This window comes from Capricornis sumatraensis, chromosome 12 (genome assembly GCF_032405125.1).
Source record: "Capricornis sumatraensis isolate serow.1 chromosome 12, serow.2, whole genome shotgun sequence".
NCBI lineage: Eukaryota > Metazoa > Chordata > Mammalia > Artiodactyla > Bovidae > Capricornis > Capricornis sumatraensis.
The window spans coordinates 84,368,636-84,380,016 of NC_091080.1; the positions used below are offsets into that span (position 1 = coordinate 84,368,636).

An 11,381-nucleotide genomic window follows, 5' to 3' on the forward strand; every position below is an offset into this window, starting at 1 on the left:
TTAGACTTCATTCTCCTCCAAGGGCAAGGAGCCTCCTGTCTGGTTGATACTTTGTGTTTCTGAGGAAGCTTTTCCCTGCGGGGAGGAAGGAGAAGATGGTGATGCTTTGAGTTTCAGAAAGTGGCGTAGCCATTTCCTGTAACGCGAGGACGCGAAGAAGTAAGCGACGGGGTCGATGCTACAGTTCAAGTTCATGAGGCAGACGGTGAGCTGCAGGCACAGTTTGAAAACCCTCTGCTCAGGGCAGGTGGGCTGGCGGAGCATCTTTGTCACCATGAACTGGATGACATGGAGGTGGTAGGGGATGAAGCACAGGACCACAGCCACCAGCACCACCAGCGTGAGCAGGCAGGCCCTGCGGTGGTGGCCCCTCTGGCTTGTCAGGGGGTTGTCCCGGGCCATCCTGCACAGCTTGACGGTGATCTTCACGTAGCAGAAGAGGATGACGGCCACCGGCCCGCAGAAGCTCAGAGCAGAGGTCACCAGGACCATGACGGGCAGCGTGAACACCTGCTGGACGCTGTCGTACTCCATGCAGGTCAGCCTGCCAGCCAGGCGCATGGTCATGGTGAACCCGAGCAGGGGCGCCGTCTGCAGCGTCGCCAGGACCCACACAGCCGCACAGATGAGCTGGGCCCGCCCGGGCTCACGCAGCCGGGGACACTGGTGGGCGCGGACCACAGCCAAGTAGCGGTCCACGCTCACGCATGTCATCAGATAGATGCCCGAGTAGGTGTTCACGAAGAAGATGAAGGCCGTCAGCCTGCAGAACCCCTCCCCGAAAGGCCAGTAGAAGTCCAGCAAGAAGTAGGTGATCTTTCCAGGCAGGGTCAGGGTGAACAGGAGGTCGGACACTGCCAGGTGGACCAGGAAGACATCTGTCGAGTTGATCTTCTTGTCCTTTTGATAGGCCAGGCGAAGGGCCAGGACATTTCCCAGGACAGCAAAGATCAAGAGGGCCGTGTAGAACAGAGACAGCATCACACTGGCCACCCGGGGCGGGTGGTGGGGAAGGCAGGAGTTGGTGTGCTGGACGAGGTTACTTGGGTCAGCCGTGCTTGAAGCCATGTCATAGAGGTCCTTGGGAAGACAAGAAAATTAAATGTAGTATTGTAGCTCAGGGTTGCACCTCTAATATGTTGCTGTTGATATTCCACTCAGTCGTGGCTGGCTCTTGTGACCCCATGGGCTGTAGCCTGCCAGGCTCCTCTGTCATGGGATTTTCTAGGCAAGAATACTGCAGTGGGGTTGCTATTTCCTCCTCCAGGGGACCCTCCCACCTCAGGGATCAAACCCGTGTCTCCTGCATTGCAGGTAGAGTCTTTACCATTGAGCCACTAGGGAAGCCCTCACCCTTAATACAGTTACACTTCATAATTTGCTGAAACCACATGCCCGTGAACAGTATCTCTCTTTTTTTTAATTAAAAATTTCGCAGAATGAACACATCTGTGTGATCAGCACTCAGTTTAGGAAAGCACCTCACCAGCACCCCCAGAAGCTCGCCTTTGCCCACCCCAACCTCTGCCTCCACTCAAGGTTAATCAATACCCTAACTTCTAAAATCACAACTCAGGGACTTCCCTGGTGGTCCAGTGGTTAACACTTCGCCTTCTAATCCAGAGGGTGGAGGTTTGATTCCCCCCTTGGTGAGCTAGGATTCTGCATGACTTGGGGCCAATACTTTGTCAACAAAGGTCCGTCTAGTCAAAGCTATGGTTTTTCCAGTAGTCATGTATGGATGTGAGAGTTGGACTATAAAGAAAGCTGAATGCCAAAGAATTGATGCTTTTGAACTGCAATGTTGGAGAAGACTCTTGAGAGTCCCTTGGACTGCAAGGAGATACAACCAGTCCATCCTAAAGGAAATCAGTCCTGAATAGTCATTGGAAGGACTGATGTTGAAGGTGAAATTTCAATACTTTGGCCATCTGACGCGAAGAACTGACTCATTAGAAAAGATCCTGATGCTGGGAAAGATTGAAGACAGGAGGAGAAGGGGACCACAGGGGATGAGATGGTTGGATGGCATCACCGACTCAAGGGACATGAGTGTGAGTAAACTCCGGGAGTTAGTGATGGACAGGGAGGCCTGGCGTGCTGCAGTTCATGGGGTCACAAAGAGTTGGACACAACTGAGCGACTGAACTGAACTGAACTGGGGCCGAAAAACCAAAGTATAAGAAAACAGAAGCAATATTATAGCCGATTCAACAAAGACCTTTAAAATGGTCCACATTAAAAAAAACCATAAAATCATAACAAATAAAATCATAAATCTTTAAAAACATAAAATCATAACTCAGACCTGGAAGGGTAGGATGCAGGACCAAGGAGGGTAGCTCAGGAGGGAGGGGACATACATATACACACAGCTGACTCACTTTGTTGTGCAGCAGAAACTAACACAACATTGTAAAGCAATTGTCCTCCAATAATACAATTTTTTTAAAAGTCACAACTCAGCATGCCTGCTTCTGAACTTTAGTGAGATCATATACTATGTATACTATGGACTACCAAACCACCTGACCTGCCTACTGAGAAATCTATATGCAGGTCAAGAAGCAACAGTTAGAACAGGACATGGAACAACAGACAGGTTCCAAATTGGGAAAGGAGTACATTAAGGCTGTATATTGTCACCCTGCTTATTTAACTTCTATGCAGAGTACATCATGTGGAATGCTGGGCTGGATGAAGCACAAGCTGGAATCAAGATGGCCGGGAGAAATATCAATAACCTCAGATATGCAGATGACACCACCTGGCATAAAGGGAAGAGGAACTGACGAGCCTCTTGATGAAAATGAAAGAGGAGAGTGAAAAAGTTGGCTTAAAGCTCAACATTCAGAAAACGAAGATCATGGCATCCAGTCCCATCACTTCATGGGAAATAGATGGGGAAACAGTGGCTGAGTTTATTTTTCTGGGCTCCAAAATCACTGCAAATGGTGATTGCAGCCAAGAAATTAAAAGACGCTTCCTCCTTGGAAGGAAAGTTATGACCAACCTAGACAACATATTAAAAAGCAGAGACATTACTTTGCTGACAAAGGTCAATCTAGTCAAAACTATGGTTTTTCCAGTAGTCATGTATGGATGTGAGAGTTGGACTATAAACAAAGCTAAGTGCCGAAGAATTGATGCTTTTGAACTGTGGTGTTGGAGAAGACTCTTGAGAGTCCCTTGGACAGCAAGGAGATTCAACCAGTCCATCCTAAAGGAAATCAATCCTGAATATTCATTGAAAGGACTGATGCTGAAGCTGAAGTGCCAATATTTTGGCCACCTGATGCGAAGAAATGACTCATTGGAAAAGACCCTGTTGCTGGGAAAGATTGAAGGCAGGAGGAGAAGGGGATGACAGAGGATGAGATGCTTGGATGGCATCACAAGAATCTGAGTAAATTCTAAGAGCTGGTGATGGACAGGGAGGCCTTGTGTGCTGCAGTCCATGGGGTCGCAGAGTCAGACATGACTGAGCGACTAAGCACAGCACTGTTACTGAGCTAGGAGTGGGGCTGATGAGTCACAGGTTTGCACAGTTGGTTGCAGTGGGTCCTGGCAAACAGTTTGCAAAGAGCTGCTCTTCATAGTCTAACCGTGTTTGAGATTCCCATGGTACCTCAACCCCACCAGCACCAGGCAGGGTCAGTCTTTTCCAAGGGAGCCATTCTGGTGGGTATGCAGGGGTATCTTCTTATGGTTTCAGCTGGCATTTGCCTAATAACTATTGACAGCAAGCATCTTCTTTCTGGTTTATTGGCCATTTATATATTTTCTTTATGAGGTACCTGTATATTTTGTCCCTTTTTCTGTTGGGATGTCCGTCCAAAAATGTTTGTTTTCCTCTTTTTTTCCCAATCCATTTCCCCCACCTGCCTTTGCTCTTCACACCTCCATTTCTGTCCTCTGCATTCTGATCATCTTTTAACGTTTAATTTCTGCACTGAGACAAGGGGAGCAGCGCTCTCCGTGCAGCCGGTGAGCTGGGGTGACTGTCCACATGGTGCACAGGTGAGCATTCAGGTGTGCAGAGGGTGTGTGGTTTCCCCAAGGGCCACAATAAAAGTAGCTCACAGAACCAGAGACCCAGGCTGAGATGCTGAACTCAGTCATGGGCTGGCTGAAGGGCACCAGCTCCATGAGCCCCAGATCTTACTTGAGTCACGACACAGCTACCTCCTCCTTTACTAACTTGGAGCTGGCTAGTAGGGAGCCTGGGGCTTCCCTGGTGCGCAGGGGTAAAGAAGCCACTTGTCAAATGCAGGAGACCTGGGTCTGATCTCTGGGCAGGCCAGAGCTCCTGGAGGAGGCATGGCAACCTTCTCCAGTATTCTTGCCTGGAGAATCCCAGGGACAGAGGAGCCTGGCGGGCTGCAGTCCATGGGGTCACAAAGAGTCAGACACGACTGAGTGACTGATCAACAAATTAGGGAGCCTGCTCTAGACTGTGCCTCATTGCAACCTAGGCATAGAGGGCTCTGTCTAGTCTCTGGAGATGGAGAAGATGCTTCCATTCAAATGGAAAGTAAGTCCATCAGAACAGGAGAGAGAGGAGCTCTGAAAAGTCCTGTGAACCTCAGGATGATGGATGGATGGATGGAGATGAACAGTGATGATGACTGGATAGATAGATACCCAGTTACATAGGTAAGTAGATAATAGATGGTAGATAGAAGACAGAGATATGCAGATGGTGAATAGATAGATCTGCAAACAGACAGCTAGACAGAGATAAGTAGGTAGGTGGGTACATGCTCCCAGGGGTCCCACCAGCTCCAAATCCAGAGGGAAGGCTGTTCCTCCTCGTTCCTTCCTTTCCTGAACAGTCTGACCCTCAGGCGGCACAGAGGTGGGGGCTGGGCGGAGAGGCTCTGTGTGGCGAGGAGGGCATCTCAAGGGATCAGTTTAGCTCAGGAGGGTCCCAGCCCCAGGTCGACTCCACTGCTGGAATCACTAGCACTCAGCCCCAGAGCTGCACCCGGGGGGGCCAGGGGAAGCTTGTGTGACCCTTGCCCTGTCTGTTCAGGCCTCACTGGGCTCAGGGATGAACCGGCACTTAAAAAGACCCCACCCTGGGCAAACAACCCACTTCCTGACTTTCCTGGGCCTCTTCCCCACACACCAGCCCACAGCCCAGGGCGCCGGGCACATGGCACAACCCCGGGGCCCCACCAAGCACCACCTCCTCCCTGAAACCTGCCGGGAGGTGCACCCACAGAGATGCCGCACCCACCTCCCACAGTGGGGGGCTGGGTACTGTCACAGCTGTGAGTTCAGGGAGATCTGACCCACACAAGGGGCTCCTCCCCGCCTGAGAAGGGGGCCCTAATGCCTCGGACCCACTGACTTTCCTCCCTCTGCTCTAGTCCACCCCCCTCCTAACTGCAGACCTCGGCGGAAATGTCCCTTCCTGCCCCCCAGGGGCACCAACCAACTGCCCATCGCCTTGGGCTCTGGCCCACACCTGCCCAAGGTGTGCTCCTCCGCCTCTTTCTGCACCAGCATCCCCGCCCCGACCCGGGTTCTCCCCTACACACACGCAGAGCAGCCCATCGCCCTGCCCCATCCCACCTGCTCATAGAAAACGACCCGCCCTTGGTCTCACAGGGGAGCCGAAATTGCCCCCAAAACACACCTATCTGGCCAAAGGATCCTTTTAACCTGCTTATTTTTAAGAAACCACAGACACAGAAGAAGTGCTGAAAGCCAAGTGGAAGTTACCCTTAAATGAAAGACATTCAGGACTTCCCTGGTGGTCCAGGGGTGAAGAGTCCACCCGCCAGTGCAGGGGACATGGGTTCGAGCCCTAGCCTGGGAGGATCGCACATGCCTTGGGGCAACTAAGCCCCTGTGCCACACCTACCGAGCCTGTGACCTAGAGCCTGGGAGCCCAAACTACTGAGCCCTAGAGCCTGTGCCCCGCACCGCAGCTAGAGAGTAACCCCCACTAAAAGCCCGCAACCACAGCGAAGACCCAGCATAGCCATAAATAAGTAAGTAGAACATTCTTCTAGAAGACATTTCTGTTTGTCAGGGTATCTCCCTTGCCCTACCGAGAAGAGAGGTTAATGACTCAATGTCTGGAAACTCCAGTCAATGCAGAAGGCGAGAGGTCACCTGCAGAGCGAACTTGCCCTTGTCTCCTGCCCTTCTCGGGCTTTGCTCTCACGTCTGGCTCCCCACCACCCCCGACACACAAGGTCTTCTGTTGTCTTTCGCTGGAGAACGTATCTAAAAGTGATGGTTTCACCCACTCCGGCGACTTCGTTTTCCTGGGTCTCTCCCACATGTACACGTTACTCAGCTTCTGTTCATTTTCCTCCTGTTAATCCATCTCTTGTCAATTTAGGGATGAGGCCAAAGGGAAGGGAAGAAGGGACATGTCCTCTCTCCTACATCCTTTTCCATCTTAATACGAAGTTACTGATGCATCTCCCGCTCAGAAGACTATGTACCTTGGAGACTCACCCAGTGGTGATCGCACAGGGCCAGGTGGTCAGTTGGGGCAGCCACGTAGGGACAGATACTCAAAAGGGCCTGCAGAGGGTTCTGAGGGTCTACACCCCAGGTCTAACCCAGTTCTATCAGCCAGTTTTGTTCAGGGACGTGAGATTGACACTGATCTTGGGTCTTTCTGGCCTGACCTGTCTGCTGCCTGATTGGGAGCGGCAGGGGTCCCCCCGGGTGTCCAGGATCAGTAAGGATGGTCCACCTGCGGCCAAGAGAAGCAGATAGACGCGGGGTATGTTTTAAAAGGCAGAGCGATCTGAGCCTTTCTCCCCAAGTCCCAGTGAGCCACGCCCTTCCCTTGGTGTCTGGAAACACCCACCTCTGGTGGGCTTACCTCGCTCACCCAGGGTGATGCCAGGGAGCCGGGTAGAGCCTGGGTCAGCCGCCTCCCCAAGGGTCTTGGGGCATCAAATGTGCCCAGAGCAGTCTCCCCTCTGTAAGGATTGAATCAGTTCACTGAACTCTTCTTTCCTTCACCCACCCCTGCAGGGAAAAAAAAGAAAGGAAAGAAGAAAAAAACCACCCGGGGTATCAGGCAAGGTGATCTCCCTGCCACAGGCGGAGCTCAGAGCTCTCTCAGCCACAAGGCCTCCCACCTCCAGAGAAGGGCGAAGGTGGGGAGCGTTGCTCCAGGAACCGGTCACCCCGCTCTTCCATTTCTGTGGCCCCTGCAGGCAGGCGTGTAGGCCACAGGTGTGACTCTCAAGCCACCAGGGTCAGGAACTTCAGAAAACCGCCAGCATTCTCCACCCCCAACAACTTGGGAGTTCAGCAAGAAGGGCTTTAAGGGGACCCTGATGAGCTCAGGCTGGGGGTGAGCAAGTGAGGGGAGCTATGCCTGGCTCGAAATTTCCTGGGAGTGTGATCTAGGCTTTAAGGCGCTTTGATGGAGCCTGAAAGCCCGTTTGCAGCCCTGTCCGGCCACGCTCCCAGGGGCTGTGCTTGGCAGGAGGTGGACAGCGGATGGAGCCAGGGTGCTCCCTTCCTCTGCTAGAGAAGGCGTCCCCCCACCACACCGCTGGCGAGTACATGAGGCATCAGACCCATGCTGGGATGCGGACTGGGCCTCACCGCTAAGCTGCTCGTCCTGGGGACGTGAGCGTGGGCTTCTTTCTGGGCGCTCTCTGAACACGGAGGGAAGTCACTTCTCTCCCCAGCCAGCTCACCAGTCCACCCGAGACTCCCCACCCACCTCCCTACCCTTTTCCACCCCCCATCCCCGAACTGTGTGTCTCTGGCCTAACATCCCACCTGCCTTGGGCTCCTCCAGTCTAGAATGTGGGTCAACACTCCCCCGCAACTGGCCTCCCACTGGCGAGGGCCATGGGGCCCCATGGGCCCCAAAAGACGTCTCCCAGAGCCTCAGGTGGGGTGGGGGGAAGTTTGTGAAGCAGTCCTGTCTCACCTGCAACTTCCACCATCAACTTCCCTCCAACAGCCCGGAAGGAAGAACTAACGCAATTTCTTAGTTCAGAGGTGCCTGACTTAGATTGCAAAGTTTGCACTCAGATTGCAAACCCTAGGGAACTTGCCTCCATGCCTTCCAGACATTTAGGGTTCCCCCACTCAGAGAAGACCCCAGAAGGCCTAAAAAGGGGCAAGAAACCGTAGAATGCGCCCACCTCACCCTGTTCACGCATGATTCACTCAACAGGCGTTTAGTGCCAGCCTGGAGCCAGGAACACGTTCCTGTGTGTGCCAGGAAAGAAAACACTTTTCCTTTGGCCTCCTGTGTTTAGTGGCTGTGTGTGCACGTGTGTACACTTAGTCGCTCAGTCTGCTCTTTGTGACCCCATGAACTGCACCCCGCCAGGCTCCTCTGTCCATGGGATTCTCCAGGCAAGAATGCTGGAGTGGGTTGCCATTTCTTTCACCAGGGGATCCTCCTGACCCAGGGATTGAACCCAAGTTTCTGGCATCTCCTGCATAGGATGCTTTACCACTTTGCCACCTGGTTTGCCTGAGGTTGTGCTAATTAAACTGATGAGAGATGGATTAAAAAGAGAAAAGGTGCACACGTTTTATTTGATGTTAAAATTTTTACTTTAAGGTGGCATGCAAGCCTTCACAGATAAGAAGAAACCAAAGTGGATAGGAATGAGTACATAGCGTTTTAACAAAGAGCACCATACATGGTGGAAATTAACACGACAGAGAAAAGGTGGCAGAGGGTAATAGACGGAGAAACGAATGGAAGGGGAGGGTGTTCAGTAGGGTATGCCAAGCACATTCCTCTCTGTTGGCTCTGGATGAAGAGTCTAGCGTCCTCTCAGAAGATTTAAGAGTTGAGGTCTTCCCGGTAAGGAGGGCGACATGCCTTTACAAATGGAAATTTATTTTCTGCTTTTAAGCCAGACAGGAAGAAGGCAGAGATATTTTTTTCTTCTCGTTCTGCTATTTTTGTTAACTGCCTTCAGCTCAAAATAATCTTTATGCCAAAGAAACGCACGTGGGTGGCATATTCTGGCCCCTCTTCGTGTGGACCTGTGACCGGAAAGTCTACGGAGGCTTCTCACTGGGTTCAGACAAACACATCATCAGTCAGTCCCTGCCCGGCCTGGAATCTAGCTGATCCCTTTGGAAGTTATCGTCTCTCCTGGCCATTCAGGATCTTGTTCAAGAATTAGTAGCAGCTCCCACTGGACACCATCCTCACCACCGGCCATCGTCCTTATCACCCCCGCTGGCCACCGTCCTGGGCTTGTCACCTACACGGTGCCCTGGGTTTGACACTGTCTGGGGCTGTTCTCTGGGTGTTTCTTGGGCAGAGGTGTTTCCATTCAACCAGCTGATGGGTTCCTTGGGGGCAGGAATGGCAGCGACTCTTTTATCTACAGAGGCTGCTACAGGGGAAGGTGTGGGAACGTCAGTTAGTTCCTGGAGGGCCGGGAATCAGGGGGCCTGGGAACTTGGGCGGAAAAAAATTGCCGAATCATTTTCATGAGGCTCTAATAGCAACCTGGCTTTGTGGTGACAGTCGCAGGTGGCCAGTCTCGGTGGGATGAGGTGCACGTCTGACTCTGTCACTGATAGAAATCATGGCACTCCAGACAGAGAAAGAGAAATGTCATATGATACCCCTTATATGCAGAGTCTAAACAGAAATCATGCCTCTTGTCACAGCCCATCGAAGGTGATTCGGGGACCTTGAACTACATTTGCTCATCTTGGCTTTGAAATTACAGTTGCTGTTAATAAAGAATCAGATGAAGGAGTATCATGTTAGAAGTCTGGTTTTTAACATTTGGATAACTGCATTCTAACCGAAGTTGTTTTTCTCATCTTACATATTTTACTGCGTGTATTTTTAACCATCACCCGGAGGAGGGCTTCTCTAGTGGCTCAGACAGTAAAGAAACTGCTTGCAATGCAGGAGACCCGGATTTGATCCCTGGGTCAACCCGGAAGATTCCCTGGAGCAGGAAATGGCAACCCACTCCAATATTCTTGCCTGGAGAACACTATGGACGGAGGAGACTGAGGGCTACAGTCCATAGGGTCACAAGAGTCAGACACGACGGAGCAACTATCTGAGTAGGGTCCTTACTTTCACCTGACAGGTCCAACAGGAAAAGAGAAGAACCCTTGATCCAGTCTGATGTTTTTGTCTTCCAAGTGGAGAAGTTGAGACACAGGATTTCCCACCCCCCGTACCCCAAAGCATCCCAGCTTTCTCCATCAAGACAGGACAAGAAACTTCAGCTTCTGGTTCCTTTTGGGGGCTTCCCTCACAGTGCAAACCCTGTTAACCCCTACACCCACCTCCTCATAGCCCCAAACATTTGATGCTCCCCAAAGCCTGGGGTTTGAAACTATGGTGCAATTCCCTGATCCCTTGACTGTCCTGACTCTTTCTCAAGATCACTTGACAACTGCCTTCCTTGTAATCTATTTGTCCTCTCCCACCTGGCCCAGAAAATCAATAGCAATGATAGTAACAGTAATGGCATCCATCATTGAGGACATACTCACATCGTCCACGAAGAGGCATTGTTATCCCCATTTTACAGATGAGGAAAATGAGGCTCAGAGAAGTTAAGCGATTTGTTTAAGGCCACACAGCCTTAGACAAAGATCTAAGTCTGCTTCTGATAAGTTTGATTATAAGGTGGTTGCAGCTGGGGCTGGTGATTAAGGAGGTGGCCAAGATGTCAACCAGATCTGAGGGACACAGAGGACTTGATGCTGCTGTTCATGGGGTGGGTAGAGGCCCTGCAGCTGTAGCTGGTGGTGTCTGAGCATGACGACCACCCTGGGTGTTGCCCAGGCTCACAGGGCACTGATTTCTGATCTGATCTGTGCCTGCCCAAGGAAAGCAGGGGTGCACCCCTATCTCATCTCTGTGGTTAGCTCGTCTGTGTTCCATGAACAACTTCAGCCCCCAGCATAAGCGGAGAGATGCCACGCAGCTCAGTTCCGGGTACAGCCACCCCCGGGGGAGGGGGCCAGGGTCTGGAAAGCCAACGCCTTTTATCCTTTTATTTCTTTAATGATGGAGGAGGAAAAGGATGGGGAGTGGTTACAAATGTATTCGTTTCTTGCTCCTTTGCAAAACCCATTTAATTGTTGATCCACTTCTAGACGCTTAAATAACCTATTTATTCCCTCATGTGCAGCGAATGTCTGCACTACACTGAACTTCCAGAAGCAGCTAGGGTTACGACAGCGACAGAAGCCCTCCTTCTGGTGAGTGGACAGATGAGCAGGCAGGTGACCTCGGGGACTCAATGAAGAGAATGAGTTCAGGTTACTAAGGCAGCGGTCACCAGCCTGTTCGGGACCAGGGACCAGTTTCATGGAAGACAATTTGCCCACAGACTGGGGTCGGGGGGATGGTTTCGGGATGATTCAAGTGCGTTACG

General features: G+C 51.6%; 1 protein-coding gene across 1 annotated transcript; it reads right to left on the reverse strand.

Annotated features, from left to right (window-relative positions):
• Positions 1 to 1,068, reverse strand: LOC138088959 (G-protein coupled receptor 183-like). The gene is made up of 2 exons (XM_068984220.1): positions 589 to 1,068; positions 1 to 234 (listed from the first exon to the last, which is right to left on the reverse strand). The coding sequence occupies exons 1-2, from the start codon at positions 1,066 to 1,068 to the stop codon at positions 1 to 3; spliced, it is 714 nt and encodes a 237-aa protein (XP_068840321.1).
• Positions 1,069 to 11,381: the final 10,313 nt, after the last annotated feature.